The sequence below is a fragment of the Urocitellus parryii genome, chromosome 5 (genome assembly GCF_045843805.1).
Source record: "Urocitellus parryii isolate mUroPar1 chromosome 5, mUroPar1.hap1, whole genome shotgun sequence".
Lineage (NCBI taxonomy): Eukaryota > Metazoa > Chordata > Mammalia > Rodentia > Sciuridae > Urocitellus > Urocitellus parryii.
In genome coordinates this window covers 50417170-50444200 of record NC_135535.1, presented here as the reverse complement: position 1 = coordinate 50444200, position 27031 = coordinate 50417170, and the positions used below count along the sequence as shown (strand labels likewise).

At 36.0% G+C, this 27031-nt stretch overlaps 2 protein-coding genes across 2 annotated transcripts in view; one reads left to right on the top strand and one right to left on the bottom strand.

Moving 5' to 3' along the window:
* Window positions 1–203: 203 nt before the first annotated feature.
* Window positions 204–18063, bottom strand: Tmbim4 (transmembrane BAX inhibitor motif containing 4). Its single transcript, XM_026386661.1, has 7 exons — window positions 17881–18063; window positions 12097–12205; window positions 11065–11170; window positions 7212–7245; window positions 6062–6179; window positions 1584–1629; window positions 204–1050 (listed from the first exon to the last, which is right to left on the bottom strand). The coding sequence occupies exons 1-7, from the start codon at window positions 17975–17977 to the stop codon at window positions 844–846; spliced, it is 717 nt and encodes a 238-aa protein (XP_026242446.1). The 5' UTR covers window positions 17978–18063; the 3' UTR covers window positions 204–843.
* An 8408-nt stretch (window positions 18064–26471) lies between these two features.
* The window catches only part of Irak3 (interleukin 1 receptor associated kinase 3), a 53325-nt gene continuing 52765 nt past the window's right edge, over window positions 26472–27031 (top strand). The window contains exon 1 of the mRNA XM_026386664.2: window positions 26472–26645. Coding sequence (XP_026242449.2) covers window positions 26513–26645 — 133 coding nt within the window. The 5' untranslated portion in view covers window positions 26472–26512. The remainder of the gene's footprint in view (window positions 26646–27031) is intronic.

Below are 27031 nucleotides of genomic sequence, written 5' to 3'. Positions count from 1 at the left end.
ACATTTTTAGACCACAATTGCCTACAGGTAAATGAAACCACAGAACATGAAACTGCAAATAATGAAGGAATACCATATAGTAAGGGAATCTGCCAAACTTCTATTGATCACTGGTACACTCATCTACATGCTGTATGGACCAACACAAAGGAACCACAAGACACTAGTTTTCAAATATTTTTATTTTGAATACATAATGTCAGATGAACCAGTATCTTTGGGGGTCCTTTAGTCACACGACCATTCTATAATTTTAAAATGAAACCTTTATTTACAGAGATAAATAACTACTATCAAAATTTTATATCGGCTTTTAAGTAAACCTTTAATTTTTAATACATCATTTTATAATGAGACATCATTAACATTTTAATATAATTTCAATATAATACTGAGTAATTATCTTTGGAATTTATCTTTTCCATTATTTTCCTTACTAAATGAGATTAAAATCTCATAGTAAAAGATTTACACATTAATTAATACTAGTGTTTATAATGGTAAAGACACTAGCACTTTAGAAATAAATATTAGTTAAGAGAAAATTTAGATTAAATCAATAAATAAAGAAACTGATATTTTAAATGCTCATAAAATTATTTTGAATTATAAACAAATAGGGAGGCATAGTTAACTTAGGACTGAAAAAAGTAAAAAAGACAATTTTGATACCTCTTACCTGAGATTCTAAATCAAAGTATTAAGAATGATAAACCATAAAAAATGGTACGATTTTAAAGCTCAGAAGTATACAGAATATCAATAAAGACCATAAAAGTATTTGATATTTAATTATGTCTCAATCTTTATTACTTAATAAACAGTTCTGTATACAGCTTTCAATTACTTTTTATTAACTGCTTCCAAAAACCGTAACAGGTGCAGGAATAGATTAATAATATCCATGTAGAGGCTGATCGCAGCTAATACATACTCTTCAGGTGACAGTTTATGCATCAGTGTGTGTGTGTCATAGATGATGAATCCACAGAAAAGAAGGGCTCCTACAGCAGCCAAGACCAATTCCACTGTCTCACTATAAAAAAAAATCTATAGGCAAGAGATTAAAGAAACATATTTGAGAATGGTAGTAACAGTACTTTAGTTATTTCTCCTAATGATCTATTGTCAATACATATTATGTTACACAATTTCAAATACAAATGTTAAAAGAGAAAGAGGAAAGGCAAGTTGAGCTTGCTTCTGTATGATGGAAAGATGAATGTATGAATGAATATCTGTTCATTCTTCCTTTCAATTAAATTACCTACTATGAATAGCAGCATTCTAAATACAAGTTATTTTAATATGTATTTCTTTTTCAGAATTAAATGTGCTACTTGGAGGTTGTCAGTTATTAAGTGAGAGCCTTTTTCTATGTAATTTAACTCATTTACCCATTCATAATATAACATAAGGCCTTGATTATTAAATGAGATTATTCCATAATCATTCTATATACAAATGTTCCAGATAATTACAACTAAGTGTCATCTAAGAGTAACTCCTCCAATTTTTTGAGGTTATTTCTATTGTCATTGCTGGAATTATGTTTCAGGTTAACTATTCTAAAAACAACTCACCTTCAAGAATCCTGCCAAGCATAAAATCCACAAAACAGCAAAAAGCCTATAAAAAGAAAGTTTTAATAATTTAGAGTTCCTTGAAAAAAAACCCAAAACTGTAAACCCATTTTTTCTTTATTTATTTTTGGTACCAGGGATTGAACCTGGAGTGCTCAACCACGGAGCCACATCCCTCGCCGTTTGTTATATTTTATTTTTACGTTATATTTTATTTATTATATTTTATTTTGAGACAGGGTCTTGCTAAGTTGCTTAGGGCCTTGTTAAGTTACTGAGGCTGGTTTTGAACTCTAGCTCCTCCTGTCTCACCCTCCCAAGCAGCTGGGATTACAGGTATGTGCCATGATGCCTGGCTCCATTCCACATTTTCTGAAATTCATACAGATTTGTGAAAAGAAATTAAAGCACAGGAATTCATAAATAACAAATGAAAACAATACCCATTTTATTTTTTAAAAAATGTTATTGAAAGTATAACTATCCAACAATTTTTTGGTATACAAAACTAGTTAAGAGTATTATTTCTCAAGTTTTCAATTTTAGCACAAGGAAAATATTGACATAGGCAGGAACCATTAGAAGTATTTTCACTGAGATTTATAAAAAGTTCTAGTTTATTCATATACATAAATAATAATAAAGATAATTGCATTTTAAAACCAAATAATAATAGCAAGTTATTCTGTGAACATGCATACATATTAAAGTTCACAATGTACTTTTTATTTTATTTTTATGTATTAGGGAACATAATTTATGCAGACAAATCTGACACTTCTATAACTTTATGAGTTACCATTCACATTATAAACATAAAATATGTGACAAAGAACATCTAAGAAGTCTGTCTTTTGGTATCAAATATGTTGCTTCAAACATAAGAAATTACACAAGCCTCCCTCCTTAAATAAAACCAGCAAAAATATATGAAACAAGAGATTTCACACAATGAACAACAACCAGCACAGGACAATCATTCCATAGGAATAAAAATTAGGGAAACAGAAATTTATAATTGTCCCAGCTAGAAAAATTTTAGGTCACAATGTCAGGTCAAGAACCCTATGGAACCTTTCAGTCTTCTCGAGTTGAAGAGACAAGAAATTAGAGGTTTGGGTGGTCAAGGTGGCTAGAATATGCAAAAAAAAAAAAAAAAAAAAAAACCAAAAAAACAAAAAAAACAGTGACTAAAGAGCTGTACCGAAAGAAAAAGTAATCTCTGGGGGTATGTATTGTAGGGTTCCACTAGAATCTTTAGCTGGATACTGATCAATACATGCATGTGAAGACTGGACCAAAGCTGTGGAAAAATGCACCACAGAGAGGCAGGAAGAACAATCCCTCGAGCTCACATAGGGGTAGGATAGTTTGTATTCATACCAAGCAGGGTACAAAGATCTCCTAAATCATAGGGGATTGAGTAGTCCTTAGAAAGGTACTATGTTGGAAATGGGCCAAATTATTTCTAAAACTAAAAGCTGTTTTCTGCCTAACAGAGTCTCAGGAGATTCAGACAATTTCCAAGGAATTTAACTTTGTTCTACATCCAGCAAGACAAAATATTTAAGGTGATACAAAAAAGTTGCCACATGTAGTTCTAAGATTCAATTCCTTTTGTGACAAGATTCTACAGGATAATAAGTGACGATAAATAAATAAAAATGATGTTGCAAAACCCATTATAGTTCTAAGTCAATATATAAAGCACTGCTACCATTATCTGCTGCTACCATATATTCACACATTTCAAATATACTTCTTTAGTCCCTACTAACTCCCATAAACAGGTAGGGATGAATAGCCTATACACCTTTTTGAATAAAATCTTTTTGCTCAATCTTTGTATCCCCTTTTGGCACTTAGCCTCCACAACCATTTTTTTAAGTTTTTTAAAAATGTATTTCTTGGGCTGGGTGGTGGCTTAGCAGTAGAGCGCTCGCCAAGCACATGCGAGACGCTGGGTTCGATCCTCAGCACCACATAAAAATAAATATAAGGTATTGTGTCCAACTACAACTAAAAAAAATTTATATATATATTTCTTAGCTGGGTGCAGTGGTACACGCCTGTAATACCAGCAGCTCAGGAGGCTGAGGCAGGAGTATCCTGAGTTCAAAGCCAGCCTCAGCAAAAGAGGCTGTCTCTAAATAAAATACAAAATAGGGCTGGGGATGTGGCTCAGTGGTCACGTGCCTCTGAGTTAAATCCATGGTACCAAAAATAAATAACAAAATAAAAATATTTCTTAGTTGTAGATGGACAACATACCTTTATTTTTTCTTTATTTATTTTTATGTGGTGCTGAGGATTAAAACTAGTGCCTGATCTACACCAGGAAAGCACTCCACCAGTGAGCCACAACTGCAGCGCCCCCTCCACAACCATTTTGATTTTGACACTTCGGAAAAATTAGTGCCATTAAATTTTGTCTAAAACGCAATAAAATGCCACTCCAAAACTATGGTCAATATTATGATTTTTCTAGATAATTATTACATAGCAATATCCCATAGTGTATGGCAATAAAAGCACATCATAGAGAATCAGGCTATCCTCAAGCCGTAGTAAAGTGTTCACGTGTTTTAAATATGACATTATTGAACTTGCATTTTGGAATTATCACCTAGTTACTTTGTGGAAAATAGACTAGAAATTGGTAAGACTGGAGATAGAAAGGATGTTACAGTAACACTGGTAAGAAACAACTTTGAAAGGGTTCTTTTCCCAGTATTGTAGCAAACAAGGCTATTTAGACCAATTATGACACCATCCTCCATCTCCTCAAAAACTACCGAAGTGATGAATTAAAAAGAAACAAAAAAAAAGAAAAACTTCTTACAAGTATCAAATAACTGACAAAATGGAAGGGAATTATCAAGCCACAATCTAGATAAAAGTAGAAATCCAAAGAAGTAATCATGGTACCACAGCTGGATTTACCTAAAGTGAATAACCTTAATGTCAGGGCAACCATGTATCAATCACCTCCCCATCCCCACCGAGAGACTATAAGGAAAGTTATCAATGCATAAAGCAAGGAAAAGGCACAGGGATCATTCCTAAGTAATTGATATCCAAGCTATCCCTTTACAGATTTGTAGTTCAAATTCACAACACCTGAATGGTTGGGAAAATATTGTGAACCATGAATTTAGTTTTAAGTGGACTCAATCTAGTAATTTTCTAGATGCCAGGTAGCAGAAAACCCAAAATATTATGGAAAAATGCACCAGCAGTGTAGGGCTTAAAGAAATTCAACATAAATTTTTTTAAATATATTTTTTTAGATGTTGATGAACCTTTATTTTATTCATTTATTTATATGTGGTGCTGAGAATCAAACCCAGTGCTTCCCACATGTTATGCAAGTACTCTACCACTCACCCATATCCCCAGCCCTCAACATAATTTTTTAAGGACAATTACCTAGTTAAAACCTAACACACAAGAAAATAAAATATAAAAATGATCAGAAATAACAGCCAGCTGTACACAGACTTCATAAGTGTTTGGTCTTAGACTGACACATGATAATTTTAACATCGGTTGTATCAATAAATATGGATTTATTATGAAAAAGCTGAAATACAAGGGAAATTGTTTACTAGGAATTCAGGAGAGATACTAGAATGAATTGGAGGGAGAGGTGCAGTTGGGAGACGGGGATGGAAAGAGAACACAGAGCAAAGCTTTCTTTATGTATACCACAAAATATAAATGAAACATTTTCCCAAAAGAAGCAAGAGAAAATACTGTCTCTCCCTAAACCAAACTTGATTCTAATAAAACTACTTCGGCAAATTGCATGACTATACTTTATCCCAACAGGGATTTCTGATAACCTGGTCTACCAGGAAACAAAAGGGAAGAGGAAAGAAAGTTTTACAAGAGTAGACTTTTGTAAATATTTAGTATTGTTAATAGGAGAAAGAACAGAAAATGGTTGAGTGACTGTGTGGGAACAGGCCACTGTGAGCTGAGAAGTGTCTATACTTCTTACCAGATGAGGGCAACACACTACTATTATTCTAATATAAAGAATCATTACATATATTTATTTGTTTCAGGAAAGATACAAGTTAATCTAGACAGATCAAAAAGGTTTTAAAGTTCTTGGAGACAACTGTTCTGCCTTTGCCAAAGATGTGGATGGTTTTGGTAACATTTATGCCAAAACAAAGACTGACATAATTTTAGTAAATTCCACACTATTCATACAACACATAAGTATAGCTTCTCTGGAAAACCAATTTACGTATTTTTTTTTTAAATTCACTTCCTTTCACTATAAAAGGGAAGAATATGACTCAAAGCCACTTTCCATTTCCTTGAATGCTCTGGGAAAGAAGGGCCTAATCCTAGTATTTTATTTACTTACATTTTAAGGCACGGAAAACTAACAGTATAACACTCTCTCAAAACCACCTATAATATTAAAGACATCTATCTATTATATCCCAAAATATATAACTTACCCTGCTCCAAATTTGCTGAAATCTCTCTTAGATTGTAGAGTATATATGGTTAAACCGAGAAATACTGTAGTAGTCAGTACAAAAGCTTGCAGAATTATATATACATCGTAGAAAGTAACTGTAAAATTAAGAAATTGATTAAAATGTACATAAACATCCTCAATATAAAACAGTTATATTTAAAATAACATTTCATGTTATTTAACAGAAATGTTTCATTTCTCCTATACTACTCACCAATAAAAAAGACTCCTTACTCAGAGATGGACTAGCTAACATTGCGTAACATTAATAGATTACAACACTAAAAGTAAGTTATTTTAATATTTCCTTTATGTTGAGAAGCTTCAATTCTACTTATTTTGGTATTTCTTAGCATTTTAATATTCTAATTCTTTTTTAAATGGTAAACCAAAAATATAAATTCAACAAAAATGATATTTAAAAATAGTAATGTCAAAATAGGAAGAGAGAAATATATAAACCATAAAGATTAACAATTTGCCATTATTGAGAGTAATAGTTAATGCTGAACTTTTTTGGTACCCAAGACTAACCATTTTAAAATAATCAGAATTGTTATTAACTCACTGAAATATTTTACTTGAAGTATTACACAGAGTACATTTGTGTAATGTAATTTGACATTTGGCCTCTGAATTCACTTAATACAAAATGTAGAAACAGAAATTATTGCTGTTTCTTGTAGTATCACTTAGTGAATAAAACATGAAGGTACAGCAGTAGATGTGGTTCAATGCAGGCGATTCTTAGGAAGCTAAACTCGTGATGAAAAGCACACAGCTCAAAATAAATGTTCTCAATTCTTCTGAATTTCCTTTAAATTAGGGAAAAGATCAGCCATGGTTGTCTTATTTTTTTTATAAATATGTAAATGGAAATGAAATATTGTTCTCCATTCCTTTAGTTTTCCTTAAACTTTTCCACTTCCTCTAAGCTCTGCTGAACTATGTAAAGTATAAACATTTGATTTTTGCTTATATCTTAGGCAATCTTTATCTTATGCCATATTTTTAAAATACAACATTCCATGCTATTAAACTTTAACCCCAAGTTTTTTTTTTACCTGAAAGATTTATCCACATTATAAAAGGTTACTATAACAAAAAGAAGCACAATTATGACTTACCCACAACTGCCACAGTCAGAGCTTCCAACAGTGTCTAAGAAAAAGAAAGTGAAATTAACAAATGCATGTAAAATATATACCACTTCATGTATATTTTCTAATTTCTAGTAGGTCAATGGGATTCTGTGTGCATGATCTCATTTTTGCTTCATAGCAGTCTGGTGAAATATGTGAGACAGTTATCAAGCCCACCATAATGAAAATTACGTGAGAATATTTAAACTCTAAATATGGTTCCATGACCCTCTAAGCCCTAATCAAATTTTTCATATCTGTAATAGTGGAAATAATACAGAAAATTCTATTTTTCTTACTAAGATAATGAAATATAAATGATACTGCAAATCATGTGTTTTATAAAAACCTCAGTATCTAACAAATACAAACATAAAGATAAAATAGTAGTACTTCGGTGTGTAAGTCTTAAAACTGTCTCTCTTCCCTAGTAACATAATTTTTACATGGACACCTGGCTGTTCAGATTTAACATTACAATTTCAGTCTCCCTTGTTGCTAGGCCTGATTATATAACTATACTGTAGCCAATTTAAGGTGAGTAGAGAAGGATACATTTTCCAGATTGTGCTCTAAAAGAACAAAGCTTGCTCTTTTCTCTTTTTCTTTTCTTTTTCCTTCCTTCTTTTTTTTTCTTTCCTTTTCTTTTCTTTTGTAACTGACACTATGTGGATATGGTGGTGAGCTGTCTTATACCATGCAATATGTTAAGAATGCATAAACTGGAACAGGAACCTCGGGGTTGTTAAATAGTCAAAATAGTCATTCAAATTTTTATATAAAAGAGAAACAAACTATCTTGTCTAAGTTGTTATTATTTTTAACTTGTTATTATTTTTAACTTTTAAAAAACATTTTTAGTTGTAAATGGACACAATACTTTTATTTTATTTATGGTGCTGAGGATGGAACCCAGTGCCCCAGGCATGTGAGGCAAGCTGAGCCACAACCCCAGTCCTAACCTGTTACTCTGACATTGTTTAAGCCATGTAACAAGAAGCTGAATCCATTTTAAATAAAAATTGGAGGATATTGAGCCTTGTCCTCTAGCCTCTCTTTCCGCTTAATTATATTTATATTATTTTTACTTTGTCTTACATTCTTACTCTAGATAGACTTTTATCAACCATCGGGTCAACCACATTGCAAAGGCAAAGCCCAAAGTAACAGGAGTGGCTGTATAATCATACTTATGGTAGAAGGATTCCCTGTACTTCATCCTACATTGAAATCAACAAATTATCAGAATCAGAGCAAAAATGGTATTTTAAATTGTACATAGATATGGAGGCAATGAAGCTGCTGCCATATTTTAATGTTGTTGGTATTGCCAGGGAAATGGTGGCAAAGATGATAAAAAACATTTTTTTTTCCCTAGGCAATATAATTGTGCTACATTCTTGATATTTGTGACGTGATTTTAGGAAAGAAAGCCCACACCATATTTAAATATATGAAGGAGATAGAACAATATAAATAGGAGTAAAGATAAAACTAGAAAAAGATAATGTCACCCCAAAATAACACCCTCCTTTAAAACACACACACACACACACACACACACACACAGGTTTTATAGGACAGGGTAAAATTTGCTTCTTCCTTATTTTGGTGCAACAAGACAGAAACAAAATCCAACAAACAAAAGGCCAAAAATCTAGTAGTCAGAGGTCACTGAATAATCTGAGGAGATGTATTTTACATATTTCCTTATCTGTTAAACCACTTCTAGTTATGGGCATGTCAAACAGATTTGGCAATAAGTGAACATTTTTCTTATAAGCATTTGGCTGATGATTTTCAAGTGAGGCCTCTCCACTGGGCAAAAACTGGCCTATGACTTCTTTCTTCATAGAAATCAGTCCTTGTTTTTAAACTGTGAAAAGGAAATCCATATGATCCCATTTTTTGGTGCCTCCTTCATCTGTCCTAGCACATAGCTAACTGGGCCAGAAGCTAGAATCTGGCCCGTGGACTAGCAATCCAGAATTGTCTAACAATCTACAATGGGACCTGTACCAAAACTAACTATGCCCATCAGGTTCTTTCTCACTCAGGAAACCAAATTCTAGATAATGAAGCAATGGCAGCAGGAGCTAAAGCTGAAAGGTAACTGAACTATGTGTGGGCCAACGATGGTCATGTTAAAATGAAAGACAAAAAAAGAAAACAATGTTTAAGGACAGTTGTGAGAGAGATGTGACAGGACAAGGGGAAAGAGACCACAAACTGGTGCCACTGAATTCCCTACAACAGCATAATTTCTAGAACCTTTCTCTAGTTCCTCTTGTTAAGATCTGATGGATTTGGATTGGTTCTTAGACTCTTATATTCTTAAAATAAACTTATAGTATTTGAGATAACTTGCATTTGGACTGATAACCTTACAAACAGAAGAGCTTAAGATTTAAATGAATAACCTCTCTTATAATTGAAATTTCTAAAGTCATGAGCTTTTTCTTCTTATATTAACCCAAATCCATTATCAGAAATCACAACTTCCTTTAGTTCAGAGCACTTTAATCTGATCCATAGCTTTTTCACTATTACTTGAGACTTGTCCTCAAGCCTCTTTTTCTCCTTAATTACATTACCTCTATTTTGTCTTAAAAAGTAGACTCACTCTACCTAGATTTTATCCACTTGATAGACCACATCACAAAGGCAAAGTGAGAATTAATAGCAGTGGCTGTTATTTACTACAAATATTCTTATTTTTAGTTTGGAATGTTTGGGAGTAAATTTTCAAGTTAGAAACCAAAATCATACTGGCGATGAGATGAAACAAAATAATGTAAAAATATGTTGAGTTTTACCAATCTTACTCAAACTCAAGAGATTTTATAGGCAGTATGGCCATAGCATTACGAATATCCCAGATCTGTCTACAGGTGGCAAATGGGGTTTTAATTTCTACCTCTATTTCAACAAACACGACTTGAAATTAGGTTCTCCTATCTATGAATTTTAAACAAATTGGTAAAGAACATCATTTGAGGACAATAGTCTTTTAAAAGAATAGAGCAACAAAGAAAAAGTGACACTGGGGACTGGGACTGTGGCTTAGTGGTACAGCACCCGCCTGGCATGCATGAGGCACTGAGTTCGATCCTCAGCACCACATAAAAATAAAATAAAGGTACTAGATCCACCTACAACTAAAAAAAAAAAAAAAAAAAAAAAAAAGAAAAGAAAAAGTGACACTGATCAGCTAAAAATAAAGAATTTGATTTAATTTCTATAAAATTAAGGTTCTAATAATAAATACTCCCCCAATCATAAAATATAAAGGTAGAAAGTATCACAGGGATTCTGTTAATATTTTCATTTTATATTTGAGACAAATGAGATACAGAAAGGTTAAATGCCTTGCCACATGTCACATTAACAGGTAGTTACAAAGCTAGGTCATCTGGTTCCAATTTTTTTTTTTAATATTTATTTTTTAGTTGTAGTTGGACACAATACCTTTATTTTATTTATTTATTTTTATGTGGCACTGAGGATCGAATCCAGGGCCTCAAATGTGCTAGGCAAGCGCTCTACTACTAAGTCACAACCCCAGCCCCTGATTTGGTATTTTTTCCATCTTATCCTAGTTAAAAACAATAGCAACAACAACAACAACAACAACAACAACAAAACCCACAAACTTTGACAGTGACAAGTGTTTAAAATTCTAAAATCCTACAAAATTACTAGTGATTTCTTATACTACCCTAATTAAAAATAAAACTCCATTTTGTTCTGTCATCGTTATATCTGTTTTTGCATCCAATTAAGTAAATACTTTGAAAACCCTTATTGTTAAAGAAGCAGACATCACCAAAGTACTCACAAATCCAAAAAGCAGGTACAGGTTAAGAGGATGTTTATGTCTGTTTAAGGTCAATGCAAAAATCAAACCCAGAGATCCGAGGGCAAACACCAAAATCAAGGCAGGACTGAAAGACATAATATTACAAAAAGTTTCAAGTTTAAAAATACCATGAAGAGTGTTAGCCAATTTAATAAAATTTATCTATGTATTTTGTGTTTTCATAAAAGTATAAGAAAAAATCTGGAATGATCCACACCAAGCTATCAAAATAAATTATTCTTATATCTGGGAAACTTGAGAGGGATAAGGTGGGGAGGAACAGGACAGAGCCCACAGGAATTCGGAAAGACTTTCCTTTTGTATTTTTTGAACTTCACCTGTTTAAGTAATGTCTGTAATTAGCATACTATTTGCATAAATAAAATGCAATAAATGAAAGATACTAAATAGTAAATAAATTTTATATATAACTACTTCACCATCTGGGTATACTTTTAGATTATTTTATCCCAAATAGCAAGTAAGATTTTCTTTTGGTAGGGAAAGTGGAGACAAAACCTCTTTACTTTTATAAAACTATTCTTTATTTTCCCTTTCCTTTAACTATATTAAACATATTATTTTTAGTCATAGAGATAATTATGTTGGAAGTAAAATTTTAATTAGGGATGGATAAAGTAGAACTCTTCTTGAAACTTCTCAGTAAAGTTATACTAGTTATGAGCCAAAACTAAAATGAATGCACATTTATTAAGTACCTGTTTTTCAAACACTGTCTTAGGCTTTGTGGGCAGAGCAGTCTAAAAAAGTAAAAATAATTAAGACTTCAAACTACCTGCAGTAAAAATTTTTAATGGTATTCCAAGAGAACAACCTTAACCCTAAAAAACCATAAACTAAAAAGAGATAAATTACCATGCTGTGAAACATTTTTGTTCATCAAAAACAAAACTAATTTTATAGGCGTTTACAGAAAATAATTGAATTGTGTTTGCATATATCCTTTTGATCATATGTAATGTCTGAAAATGATTTATCCTATTACTTTACCTTTCATGTACAAAGGTCCGTATAGACTCAAAGGATAAGAACACTGTAGAGGTCACCGTAGTTAAGAGAACTTGCAGAGAAAGTATGGTGTAGACTTTTCTGAGGAAAGCTAAAAAAGAAAAATATTACACGTGATTATTTTCTTAAGGATTTATAGAGAACTATAAGACCAAATTTCTTTTAGAAAAATTGTTTTTACATGCATTCTTTCTTATATCTTAGAGTTATCACTAACTAAAACTAGTAAAAAAGGAAAAGCCTCCAAAGTAATTAAAAACCCATAGGGGGGCTGGGGATGTGGCTCAAGCGGTAGCGCGCTCGCCTGGCATGCGTGCGGCCCGGGTTCGATCCTCAGCACCACATACAAACAAGAATGTTTTGTCTGCCGAGAACTAGAAAATAAATATTGAAAAATCTCTCTCTCTATCCTCTCTCTTTAAAAAAAAAAAAAAAACCCATAGGGTATATATAATCCTCCCCAAAAAATATGAGCTTAAAAAATTAAATTTACTGGCCAGATTGTGTTTTCATCAAAACAAAAGGAAAATGCCAAATGCCTATTTGTACACAATAGCATACAAAGAAGCAAATGATTAAAAACAGAACAGTTTTACAAAATGGCTATTTGTCAGCTAATTCTCATTCACTCCTAGTACTTGTGGACCAGTTCTTAATTACTCTAAAGTAATGGTCTATGTTACTGTTGAATATAATCTGAGAATGCCTAAAAAATGGCTCAAAAAACATGTACTACAAAGCTGAGATACAACACCAATCCTCCTCAAACTCTTCCAAAAAATTGAGAAGAAAACACTTCAAACTCATTCTGTGAGACCAGCATTACTCTGATATCAAAGCCAAAGGTACTACAAGAAAACTATAAAGCAATATGCTTGATGAATATTAATGCAAAAATCCTCAACACAACACTAGCAAACAGGATTCAAGAATACATTAAATGGACTATATGTCATGACCAAATGAGATTTATTCCTGAGATGTAAAGATTGTTCAATATTTGAAAATCTATTGATGTGGTTACAGTATGATGGGGTGGAAGAGAAACATGATCAACTTAATTTATGCAGAAAAAGCATATGGCAAAAGTTCCATATCCTTTCATGTTGTAAATACTCAATAAACTAAGTCTTGAAAAACTACCTTTTCACAATAAAGGCCACAGATGAAAAGCCCACACTAACATCACACATGGTGAAAAACTGCATGTTCTTCCTCTAAGACAGGAATAAGTCAAGGGTGCCTATTTTTGCCACTTCTATTCAACATAGCACTGAAAGTCCCAACCAAAGCAACTGGTCAAGGAAAAGAAATAAAGACATCCAAAATGGAAAGAAAGAAGTACAATTATGTCTGATCACATTAACATGAATGTGGATCTTACATAAAAAAAACTCTAAAAATTTCATAATAAATGAATCAAGCAAGTCGTGAGAGAGAAGTTAACTAGCAGAAGTCAGTTGCATCTCTCTACACTCACAGGAGAAAGCTGAAAAGGATATTAAGAAAACAATTCTATTTGGAATTGCATTAACAAGAATAAAACATTTAGAGAAAAACCTAACCAAGAAGACAAACATGAAAAACTATAAAACATTCCTGAAAGAAATTACAAAAGACAAAAAATAGAAAGATATCCTATGTTCACAGAAGACTTAATATTAAGATATACTATCCAAAATGGTCTAGAGATTTTATGCAATTCCTATCAAAAATTTCCTCAGCGTTGTTTGCAGAAACAGAAAATTCATCCTAAAATTCACATGGAATCTCAAGGAATCACAAATAGCAAAAAAATATTTAAGGGTTGGGGTTGTAGCTCAGTGGTAGAGCACTTGTCTCACAATAAATAAAGATATTGTTTCCATCTATAACTAAAAAATTTTAAAAAAATAATATTTAAAAAGAACAAATTTTCTCACATTTCTTGATTTCAAAACTCATTACAAAGCTACAGTAATCAAAAGAGCGTGGCATTGGCATACAGACAGACACATAGATCAATGGAATAAAACCTTGTACATATCAAAAAAATCACTCCATGGAAAAAAGATAAAAGTCTCTTTAATAAATGATGCTGGGAAAATTGGATATACACATGTAAAAAGAATGAAGTTGAACCCTTACTTAACACCACATACAAAAATTACCTAAAGATGGATCAAAGACTTAAATGAAATACCTAACACCATTAAAGTCTTAGAAGAAAACAAGGAAAAAATGTCATGCATTGGGCTTGGCAATATGGTTTCTTGAACATGACACCAAAGAACATAGGCAACAAAAGGAAACTTAGATTAAAGGACTAGATTAAAAAAAAATCTGTATATCAAAGGGCATAATCAATGGAGTAGAAAGGCAACTCACTGAATGGGTTGCAAATCATATATTTAATAAGGGGTTAATATCTAGACTATGTAAAGAAATTCTAGAATTTAACAACAGAAAACAAATAATCTGATTCAAAAATGCACAACATCTAGTGAATAAGAAGATTAGTTATGACTGGGAAAAAATAATTGTGAAAGAGGTATCTGATAAAGGGCTATTATTCAAACTAAACAAGAACTCTTAAAACCCAACAATAAGAAAACAACCTTACTAAAATATGGATAAAAGACTTGAATAGACACCTCACTAAAGAAAACAGGTAGCAAATAAACATATAAAAAGATGCTCAATATCATGTTACTAGAGAATTTCAAATTAAAGCAATGAGCTACAACTATACCCCTATTAAAACAGCCAAAATCCAAAATACTGACAACATCAAATTCTGGTGAAGATGAAGCATAAGAACCATCATTCATTGCTAACGGGAATGCAAATTGTGGAATATAGTTTGGCGCTTTCTTACAAAACTAAATATACTTTGATTCATGTGACCCAGCAATTGTACACCGTGGTATTTACCCACGTGAGCTGAAAACATGTTCACACAAGAATCTGCACATGAATTTTACAAAACAGCTTTATTTATAACTGCTTCAAAACTTAGAAGCAGTCAAGATGTCCTTCAGAAGGTGAATTAATAAACTGGTATACCTAAACAATGGAATATTCTTCAGAATAAAAAGGAAATGAGGGCTGGGGTTATAATTCAGTTGGTAGAGAGCTTGCCTAGCATGTGTGAGGTACTGGGTTCAATCCTCAGCACACATAAAAATAAAATATAGATATTGTGTCTATCTACCATAATACGTGTGTGTGTGTGTGTGTGTGTGTGTGTGTGTGTGTGTGTGTGTGTGTGTGTATAAAGTAAATGAGCCATTGAGCATGAAAGGGCATACAGAACCATCTTAAATGGGTATTATAGTAGTAAGTAAAAGAAGACAATCTGATAAAATTACACATTGTATGATTTCAACTATGCTTCCAAAGGATTCTGGAATGTCTTAGCATTATGGAAAAGGCAAAATTATGGAGACAGGAAAAGATGAGTGATTGCCAGAGGTTAGCCAAGAGGGAGAGATAAGCAGGCAGAGCACAGAGAATTTTTTAAGGCAGTGAAAACTATCCTGTATGATACTATAATGGCAAACAGATGTCATCATACATTTGTCAGAATCCATAAAACATATAACATCAAGAGCAAACCCTAGTATGAACTATGGACTTTGGCTGATTCTATATCAACCTAGATTCATTGACTGTAGCAAATATACCTCCCTGGTGTAGGATATTGATTCAGGCAAGAGACTTTGTAGGGCAGCAAGGGATATGTAGCAAATCTGTAACTTCTGCTCAATTTTGCTATGAACCTAAAATTGCTTTAATAAAACCTATTTTCTAAAAACTTAGGCAAAGGACTTGAATAAAATTTCTCCAAGGAATATAGACAAATGGCCCACAAGCATACTTTAAAAATGTTCACTATCACTATCAAATACAAATCAAAATGAAAATGAGTTATCACTCTACAATCATTTGGATGACTATTTTCATTTAAACACACATGGAAAATAATATGTATTGGCAAGGATGTGAAGAAATCTGAACCCTTGTATGTTGTTGGTGAGAATGTAAAATGGTATGGCAGTTCCTTAAAAAATTAAAAATACATTTACCATATAATCCAATAATTATATTTCTGGATGTATATTCAAAATAAAACAGGGTCTCAAGAAATAATTGCACATCTATATTCATAACAGCCTTCACAATGGCAAGAGATAGAATTAATGCAAATACTTCCATCAATGGATGGATAAATAAAATTTGTTATATACATACAATGTAATATTATTCAGCCTAAAAAGGAAATTCTGACATATGTTCAACATGGATGCACCTTAAAGATATGCTAATTGAAATAATTCAGTTAACAAAAAGTCAATGTGTTTATAATTCCATTCATGAGGTATTTATTTAGGGGGATTAAACTCAAAGGCACTCAACCACTGAGCCATATTCCCTGCCCTATTTTTTATTTTATTTTATTTTATTTTATTTAGAGACAGGGTCTCACTGAGTTGCTTAGTGCCTGGCTTTTGCTGAGGCTGGCTTTGAACTTGTGATCCTCCTGCTTCAGCCTCCTGGGCTGCTGGGATTACAGGCGTTGGCCAGGGTGCTTGGCCATATGAGGTATTTAGGGTAGTTAAATTTTATACACAAGAAGTATAATGATGGTGATGGTGGTGGTGGCGGTGGTAAATTCTGGAGATTGGAAGTACAACGATGTGAAAATACTTAATACTATTGAAATGTACACTTAAAAATGGTTAAGATGGTAATTTGGTAATTTTTTGTTATGTTTGTTTTGCCACAATTTAGAAAACAAATTTAATGCTGAGCTCATTTATTAAAATAATTTCAAAACTCAATCCCTGAAATATCAATGCTAAGCACCCAGATTTTTTATAATATATCAGAACTATCTTCATAATTCCTTTTCCAGAACCAGTGCCAGCTGCCCAGACAGGATGAAAATCTGGCCAGCTTCTAAGATCAAGAGGATGAACTAGGGGCTGGAGATTTGGCTCAAGTGGTAGCGCGCTTGCCTGGCATGCGTGCGGCCGGGGTTCGATCCTCAGCACCACATACAAACAAAGATGTTGTGTCTGCCAAGAACTAAAAAATAAATATTAAAAAAAATCTCTCTCTCTCTCTCTCTCTCTCTCTCTCTCTCTCTCTCTCTCTCTCTCCCCCCTCTCTCTCTAAAAAAAAAATAAATAAAAGCTCTGCCTTATTCTTTAAAAAAAAAAAAAAAGAGGATGAACTAGGGCAGACAATGAATTCCACTTACATGACACTGAGCCCTTTAAATCCGAAATAATGTCGGCCCACAGGATTCTGTATAACAATCTAAAACTAACATGGGCCTTTAGACTTGAGTTAGGAAGTTTCTATTTCCAGCATCTGCCCCAGTAATAGTCAACCATATTGAATTCTAGGCCTTGCAAAGAAAATAGAGCAACAGATACGGTCTGGGCCTGAAGGAGCTTGCAGTGGAGCAAAGCAGACAGACAAGAAAATAAAGACTTTCAACGTGTTTATGCCCCTTAAAGCAAACACATAAGTGGCTCCATAGGGGTGGACGTCATAAGGCTCACATAGTTAATTGATTTTCATCAAAGTGACCCTTCCATTCTTTTAATTTAAAGATGCCAAATTGAGGCTGCTGCGGTTTTCGGGCGTCCGCGGGCTCCTGTTCCGCTCCGGAGCTCAGCACCCAGCGACTCCGAGCGACGCTGGGGAACTGAATCCCGGGAGCCCCAGCTCCCAGGGGAGACGCCGGCCTCTGCGGGCCGGCGGGGCAGCACCTACCCATTCGGATGTGCACGCTGGCGGAGGCCACGCAGCTGCCATAGTTGAAGTCATCCTCGATTGAGGAGCAAGGGTAGCGGGGGTCAGGGTCGCCCATGGCGACAACACAACCCCTTCACTCCTGGGCAGACCGAGCCAGGGAGACCACAGTGACCACAACGGCCTTCAACCTGCTTCCGGGATGAAGCGATCAGCCAGAACTAGCCGAGCTGCCTCGGTGGGACGAGCCCCGAGCTGGTCGATGACCTCACCTTAAAGATTGCAGTTAGTCTGAAAAAAGGAGATTGCTGCAGGTTCGGATAAGAGAGAACACGGGTAGCACTTCCACAAGTCATCTACAGGGAAACTTTTCTCATTTTTTTCCTCAACAAATTTTTAGATCCTCTCTCCAGGAAAGTTGCTAAAAGTGTTAAAAGAGTATAAATACCCACTTCATTCGTTCACTTCAATAATCATACTAGAGAGCTTTTAATTGTATCATTATTAATAATAATCCAACATTTATTGGGCACTTTCTATTAACCACACTTTCTGAGTGAAAAAAAGGCTTATTCCTGAAAGGCAACAAGAGCCAACCGGAGAACAGTGATGTGGGTAGGTTCTCAAGGAACCCTTTGCAAAGACTGAGAGGACAAAGCTTAGTCAGTGTAGGGGACAGATGGCAAAGACTGAGACTGGATAAAGTTCAGATCCCTGACTGCCAATGTACATACAGCACATTGGAATCGGTCATAATCAAAAGCAGGGAAAGGAGGATAGTGTACTACGAGAGAAGATGGTGGCAAATACAGTGGATCAAAATATTCATGATTTTGTTGTCATTTCTGTACAAACATGAGGTGTAGACATGCCCAGAATAATACCATCCAAGTTCCCTTTGATAGGGGACAGACAGATGCAAGTAGTGGGAACATGAGATTAAGAGGAAAAGTCTATAAAATGGGCCTCCTGTGCTGCCCTGAACCCCACATGCTTTCTTTTCCAAGAAGCAATTTACCTTCAGCCTAGGTTGGCTTAAGTGGCCAGGATTTGTCACATTCTTCAACAAACTACCTGTTTTCTGCAGGAGAAATGCAGCTTAGAAATAATGTCGATAAGAACACAAGTTACCCTGAAGGGGGATACTTTTGCGACCCCTTTCACAGTTCAGATCCTGAAACGTGGGGAAAGATAAGAATAATTCCTTTTAATCATAAGACCTGTAAGAATTTATGGTTAAGAATCCAATTAGAACCAACCATCATGGGCCAGAGTTGTCATGGCAGTGGGAACTTGAAAGTCTGATGTCATCTAGCTGTCAGTAAGAAGTCAAGAGGTGGACCTGCATGGGAGTCTCTGGAAACTTCTCTGGGATTGCCAATAAAACTGGAGTACTGGAAAGGCACACTGTCCCTCTCCTCTCTGAGAGGACCCATTCTCTCCCTTGAGAATGTCTCCTTTACTTGTTCCTATACCTTCTAATAAATACATTGCCTATTACTGAATGACCTGTCTGGAATCTTTCTGACTTGAATGCAAGAATCAGGATTTGAGGAAGGGGTGGTTCTTTGTGATGTCTCAGTTTCCCAGAAGAACCCAGCTCTGTAACATCTTGAAATGTTTTTGATGCATTTACTTTGCTTCACACACATTGTTCAGTCCTTGTTTTAGCCTAAGCACCCAAAAGACCAAAAGGCAAATGAGACTCAGAATAGTTGAGGAACAGTCTATTCTGAAATTAAATCCTTAATGCTATCAATAGCTTTTATCATTAGTTTCTCAAAATCTGCTCCCTCAGTTTAGATAAGAAAGTTATCTTGTGACAATAAAGAATTTACTTACAGGCATGGAATCCAATAGCTTAGTGTCGTATTGTTCCTCTATTTCTTCGAAAGCTATAATTTTAAGGAAAGTATTTTGTAAATAAAATCTCTGTTCTAAAATAAATTTTAGTAGTTTTAAAGACCTATCTATATACTTCCTCTTCTTTCTGTCTGCTCCTCTTTCTCTTCTAGTCATCTAATATTTGTTTTACAACCCCCTAGTTAAAATCTACTGTGGACTATTCTTAGACTATAATTCTGTCCTTATCCCTGGATTAGCTAGAAAACACATACTTTTTTTGTTTTTGTTTTTGCTTGTGGATAATAACCTGCATTTAACACTAAAGGCAGTAGAGATATAAAATGCAACTATCTTTCCATTTTTTAAATTGTTTTATCTACAACTCAACTTTAAGGGCCAGAGTATAGGAGGTTTATAAGTCTTATGGATTACTAAAAAAGAGCCTGAGGTTTTAGAGTCAAATAAATTTGAGTCTGAAATTTAATACACTTGCTTTCAAGCACCTAAATCAATATCTCCAGGCATTACTCCAATGTAAAATAAAAATTTGAATATGTAAACTGCAGAGTGCTAGAGTTTTAATGGAGATACCGTGTAAAGCTTTCAGCTCTGTGATTGTAGGTATTCAATAAAGTTACCTTTCTCCCTCATTGAATCTTACAAGAAAGATAGGAATGATTGCTATTTAGGAATGGGGAGATTATCAGAAGGCAGGAGGAAAGGAGTGGGGGTGAGAATGGCCAGTGGTAGGAATGAACATAACCATCAGAAAATAGTCTTAAAGAATCTTGAATGGTATGACTCTATTTTGTAACGGAGAGCCATTGACACCTCTTTTAAAGAAATAATGTGATGAAAACTCTATTTAATGTGGATTTATTTGGAGATAAAACAAATTGGGAGAAAGCTAAGCTGAAAGGCCACATAGTTTTTTAAAAATATATCTTTAGTTGTTGATGAACCTTTATTTTATTCATATATTTATATATAATGCTGAGAATCAAACTCAGTGCCTCACCCATGCTAGGCAAATGCTCTATCACTGAGCCATAACACCAGCCCTAGCCATGTAGTTTCGTAATTAGTCAAATTTCCTGTCTGTAATGTGCAGATTGCACTGATACCTTCTTTGAGGAGTACTCTTGTGGTAATGAATGTATGGTATGATTTTAAAAATGTTTGGGTTTTGTTTCTGATTTTGGCCACAGAACTTCAAAACTCCTTGAAATTTCTATAGTAATAGGAGTGTTTTTGTTATTAACAATGAGGCCTGTTCCAATGTATTTGAATCTATCTAATGATGTGATTTGTAGTGAGCACCTTGGTAGTTTCAAGGAAGAGACTGCCCGTGCCAGAATGACCTTCCTCTATCCAATAATAATCACATCTACCATTACATCATTATTCAGTGGCCTTGTTGCCCCTCTCTGCAACAGTTTCCATGTCTGTCTCACATTCTGCCAGATATAGTTCTATACATTTAAACTACAGTTTTGAACAGGGTTTAGTCTCTTTCCCAGAAGTTTTATAAGAGCTCAACAAACCAGAGAGTATTACTGAATTTCTGTCAATATGTTATCTAGGATGTAGTTTGTTGCAAGTAAGATTCCTGGCTTAAAAACTGTTTATTTTAAAATTTTTAGTTATAGATGGACACAATATCTTCATTTTGTTTATTTATTTTTATATGGTGCTGAGGATCAAACCCAGTGCCTCATATGTTCGAGGCAAGTGCTCTGCCATTGAGCTACAACTCCAGCCCCTTAAAAACTGTTTTAAGAAGGGTATTTAGCTTGTATAAGTCCATAAGCAAGATAGGATTCAGACACAGAACAAATGAACTGATCAATGACCTTATCAAGGACCCAGTTTTTCCTCTTACTAGATCATTCCCAGGGCTCATTTCATTCTAATATTGACCTCTATGTGATTGCAAAAATGGCTCCCAGAAATGACCAGAGCTGCTATATGTTCCTGTCCAGATAGTTAGAGAGTAAGAGAGGTATGATAGAATTTCCCCAAGCTATAAATGTATTGAACCAATTAAGTCATAACTTAGCCCAAATCTGAGCATATGGATCTCTGTAAGCTTAAATTTGAAGTCACAGTAGACCTTAGCCATGTTGAAAAAATATACTGGTAAGCAAATAGCAAGTATAAAAGCTTTGATGTGGAACTTTCCTGGTTCTGCTCAGGGCCAGCAGGGAGAAAGAAGCTAAGGCAGAGAAAGAAACAAGTTAATGGGGTAAAAGGCAAAGGAGCGGAATGGGAAGGGGAGGTAGAATGCAGTTCACCAAAAGAGTCAAACTTTTATTGACTGAGGTTAGGAGTCACTGCAGACTTCTCAACAGAGGAATGACATTATTAGTCAAGATGTAAAAGGGTCGATCCACTGCAATATGGAAGAAAGGCTGTAGGGAGCAAAAATGGAAGCTGCTCTTGGAGACTACAATAGTAATCCAGACAAGATAGGAAGGTGGCTCAAACCAGGAGAAGCAGAGTCAGGAAAATGGTCAGATTCTAGATATTTTCTGAATAAACAGTATTTGCTTGCAAATTAAATGTGCACTGTAAGGAAATTGAGGAGTCAAGGATGACTCTAGTTTGGAACTAGAAAGATGGAGTTGTGCTAACCTAGATAGGAAGAATATGGGAAGAACAGGTTCACGAGTCAGGATCAAGCGTTGAATTTTGCTCTTGTCTCTGGAGTTCAAAAGAGAAGTCTGGGATAGACACATAAATTTGTCTTTGGTACACAGGTGGTACTGAAAACCTTGAAACTGATTGAGACCACCAAGGGAGTCAGTATAGATAGAACCAGAGGTTGAGCTGCATGACATTTCCATTTTAACAGTTCAGGAGGAAGAGGAGGAACAGAAGAGGAATATGCAGTGGGAGGTAAGTGAAAAACATTGGAGAATGTGATATCCTGGAAGTCAGATGAAGAAAGTGTCCAAGAAGGAGGGGGAGATCAAGTGTGTCAAAAACTACTGACAGGATGGCATGGTGGTGCATGCCTGGAATCCCAGTGGCTCTGGAGGCTGAGGCAGGAGGATTGCATGCTCAATGCCCTAGGAAACTTAATGAGACCCTGTCTCAAAAAAAAGGGGGTTGGAGATATGGCTCAGTGGTAAAGTGTCCCTGGGTTCAATCCCCAATATCAGAAAAAAAAATAACTATGACAGATTAGGTAAGACGAGGACTGAAAATCCTATAGTATTTTGGTTACATTGTGGAGGACATGGCTGAACCTGAAAGATAGCACTTTCAATGGAGAGTAGGTTTAAGAGACAATAGGAGGAGAAAATTTGAATATAATGAGAACATCCAACTTTACCCTAAAAGGAAGCAAAGGGGCTAAAAATGTGGCTCAGTGGTAGAGCATTTGCCTGGAATGTGTGAAGCCCTGGGTTTGGTCCCCAGCACCACCAAAAAGTGCAAAAAAAAAAAAATGGTGTGGTGAATGGAAGGAAGAAGTGGCACCAAATAATTTAGTTTTTTAGGTGAAAGAAATGATATCATATTTGTATTGTGTTGGAACTGAATAGTAGAGATATGGAAAATAGCTGCCTTTGGTGCCTTTGATTCAGGGACAGGAATAGGACTAAGTTTACAAGTAAAAGAATTAGACTTAGATGGGATCCTGGACATCCCATCTATAGGAAAAGAGGAAAATTGTATGTTAGTACATATGTTAGTAGATAGGTGAATGTGGTAGGGAGATTCTGCAAAAGTTCCCCACCCCCCCATGATGCATCAGTATTCTCAGTAAACATTCTCAAGGTCATCAACTGAGCATGAGGATGGGGGGAAGGTGATGGGGATTGAGGAGAGAAGAGAAAGCATAATATAGTTTTCACAGACACTAGAAGAATAAATGGAATAAAGATGCATAGTATTAATCCTTGACAGCATAAAAAGAGTCATAACTGATTTTAAAATGGGTTCAAAATAGCAGGATTAGTGGATTTTTAAAAATTGTTTTTGTCTTTTATAGCTACAGCACAGTACATAGATGCAGAGCCAAAACTTGGAAAGTTAGATGTAATCAAGATGATAGGGGGCTGGGGATGTGGCTCAAGCTGTAGCGCGCTCGCCTGGCATGCGTGCAGCCCCAGTTAGATCCTCAGCAACACATACAAACAAAGATGTTGTGTCCGCCAAAAACTAAAAAATAAAAAATAAATTAAAAAAAAGATGATAGATTTGCCAGGAGAGTTCAGCAAAGTGAGAGAGGAACCAGGCAACAGAGGTCATTCACAAGGAAGTGATTATAATAATTGACTGTGGACTTTATGGATAAAGAGAAAAGACGTCAAGAGGGTGGGGGCAGAAAAGAGGCAACATGATTTTGGATTCAATATCCTGGTAAGGGGAAGGGTTTTTAAAGTCAGAGCAATAGAGGGAATGATTTACAAGAATAGGAGGTGTGGTGAGAGAGCAGAATCATGAAACAGAAGTTAGGGATAGCGTAAAGTTAATGATAATGACAAGACTGGGAATAATCATTGACATGAGTGGCTGAAACGGAGAGTGGGGCTCAAGGTCACTGGAGGAGAGGAATCAAGGAACTGAGAAGCTAGGGTAGTGAAAAGTTCATCATCTATACTACATAGATGTTAAATCCCCTAGAAGTAATATAGGATTAGTATTGGAAAGAGTGATAGTAAGTCAGGAACTAGAGTCCAAAAATGAGGAAGAGGAATCAGGTTGGGAGAGAACCCTTGGGGGACAGCAACAGGGAAGATCAGTGAGTGCTGAAACTGATGACATAAAGTTGAAAACTCAAAGGCAATTTTAGGATAGGGAGGGGACATGGTCTGATAACCCAGTACTGGAAATGCAGATTTTACATAACCTAGCTTTCACTTAAAATCCTTGCTTCTTGGTGAATTAGCAAAGCAGGCATTTCTGAGTGTTTCCCTCACTGTTATGGTTTGGCTCTTCAATGTTCCATAAAGGTTCACATGATAAAGGTTTGCTCACCAGCATCTGGTGCTACAGGGCAACAGTGGATCCTTTAGGAACTAGGGCCTAGTGGAAGGAAATGAAGACATGGGGGGCATGCTCTTTCCCCTTTTGGCTTCCCAGCTACCTCGAGGAGAGCAACCTTCCCTACCACACACTCCCACCACCGAGGTACCTTCTTGTTATAGGCCCCAAAGTAATGGAGGCCAAAGGACCATGAACTGAAACCTCTGAAACTATGACCCAAAATAAAAGTTTCCTCCTTTTAAGTTGGTCAAGTCAGGTATTTTGTCACAGTGACAGGAAGCTAATGAACATAACTCGCCTTCATTGACTTCCTGGTTCTTCTGCATATTTGAGTTTGCCTCTCCTGTTCTAGAAATTCAAGACTTTCTAAATACAGTACTTCATTGTATTTTGCCTCTGATGCTCAACATATTCAGTAGCCCCTTTAAGAGATGGAATTTCAAAGGCATTTACACTTTGACAATAAAACCTTAGTCATTTGAATGAAGGGATATGGAAACTCCTGCCAAACAGCACAGATTTTATCAATTTTCAAGTATGTTTATATGGAATACTACTTTTTTTGGAACTTCAGGTAGGGGTGCTAACTGCTAGTGCTAACTGGGCCATCTCCTCTTCCAGTCTTTAAAGTTGAGATTTTTCTCACCATTTTTGAAGCATTTGTCTCTCTTTTTTTGGTCAGTGCACTTGTATCATGCCTGTGGCAGAGTATAATGGTATAAACGATAGAAGATTTTTAAACAGCTATTTTTCTTAAACTCCATGATGAAGTAAAAGAAACATTTGGTGAAGCACTTTGAGAAAGAAAAAGATGGTCAAAGTTTCATCAGGAAAGTCTAGGGAGAAGAAAATGTACTAAAACTAAATCATAGTATAGAGGAGGAGCTGCCTTCTGAAACACTTTACTCTGATTTGCTTGGTGCCTCTAGTTTTTCTATTGTTGACCTCTATGCCCATCTTTCCCAGCAATCACTCCACGCATGCACTTTTTTTTTTTTTTTCCATCTGTTTAAATTTGGTTAAGAGTTGGGAGGAAAATATGCCCAAAACTTGACAGGGGCTGTCTTCAGTTGAGTGGGGTCACAAGTGATTATTTTCTTCTTTTAATTTTTCTGGGGTTTCTAAGTGTTCCTAATGAACACATATCTCTCCTGACAGAACGACATGATATAAACTTTTGTCAAGACAGCCCGACGTGTTGGTGGACGCCTGTAATCCCAGCAGCTTGGGAGGCTGAAGCAGGAGGATCACAAGTTCAAAGCCAGCCTCAGCAATTTAGTGAGGCCCTAAGCAACTTAGTGCAATCCTGTCTCAAAATTTAAAGGGCTGACGGGTGTAGCTCAGGGATAAAGCGGTCCAAGGTTAAATCCCCAGTTATTCCACCCTCTCCCCCACAAAAAAAAGACATGAAGACAGAACTCATAATAATCCAGGCCAGATGACAGCCCATCCCAGGACAGGCAGAAGGGGTGGTGGGCGCACAAGTTCCTAAATCCTGAAATCCTAATCTTTCTCTTTGGTTGTTCTCTTGGGTCACACTCCACCCAGCGGAACAAAAGAACTCTTCAAAACAGGAAGCCAACCAAGAGCCAGAGGCAGGGAAACCTCATTGCCAGGCCCGAGGTCCTTAGGGGCACTCTAGGGAGCGGCGCTTTGCGTCACGTGGGGACCGCCCCTTGTGGCGCCAGGGCACGGTACGTTCTGAGGTCCGGGCTGCGGTCGTGGAAGCAAGATTTCCGCGGTTGTGTAACGGGGCGAGGTGCTATCGAGAGGCCGGGGTTCTGCATCCCCCTGCGCCTCCTACAGCCGCGCCATGGCAGGGAGCTGCGGGGCCTGCGGCGCGCTCTCGGCGCACACGCTCCTGTTCGACCTGCCGCCCACGCTGCTGGGCCAGCTGTGCGCGGTCCTGGACAGCTGCGATGGTGCGCTGGGCTGGCGCGGCCTGGGTGAGTGTGGGGCGGAGCGGGGCGGGGCGGCGGGGAGCCCAACTGCGCGGCCCGGAGCTTCCCACCCGCACTGGCTCGGGCACAGGCTTCCCGAGACCCACACGCTCGCTCCCCTTCGCGTCCAAAGAAACTTGGGAAGTCTTTGCGGCATAATCAAGTGAACTTGGGAAAGATACCTCAGGACAGCATCGAACTATTCCTGCCTTTCGGTTCGTGGTCTTCAAATATGATGTCTGTCATTGCAGAGTCAACTCGGAATAGAATTTTCATAGTAAATCATTTTGAGAACTTTAACAGGTTTATCCTTTGATGTTTACAGTGCGCTTCTGAGTCCCCAACTTACTTACAAATGAAATGCTAAAGTTAATTAGACTGTAATTTACTAT

Bases quoted from the DNA above. Each gene is read 5' to 3' on its own strand.
- Tmbim4 (XM_026386661.1), bottom strand. From the start codon at position 17,977: ATGGGCGACCCTGACCCCCGCTACCCTTGCTCCTCAATCGAGGATGAC. The intron at 6,180-7,211 runs GTAAGTCATAAT...TTAATTTTACAG, and splicing joins TCTGACTGTGGCAGTTGTGG to TTACTTTCTACGATGTATAT. The intron at 1,630-6,061 runs GTAAGTTATATA...TTCTTTTTATAG, and splicing joins TTCAGCAAATTTGGAGCAGG to GCTTTTTGCTGTTTTGTGGA.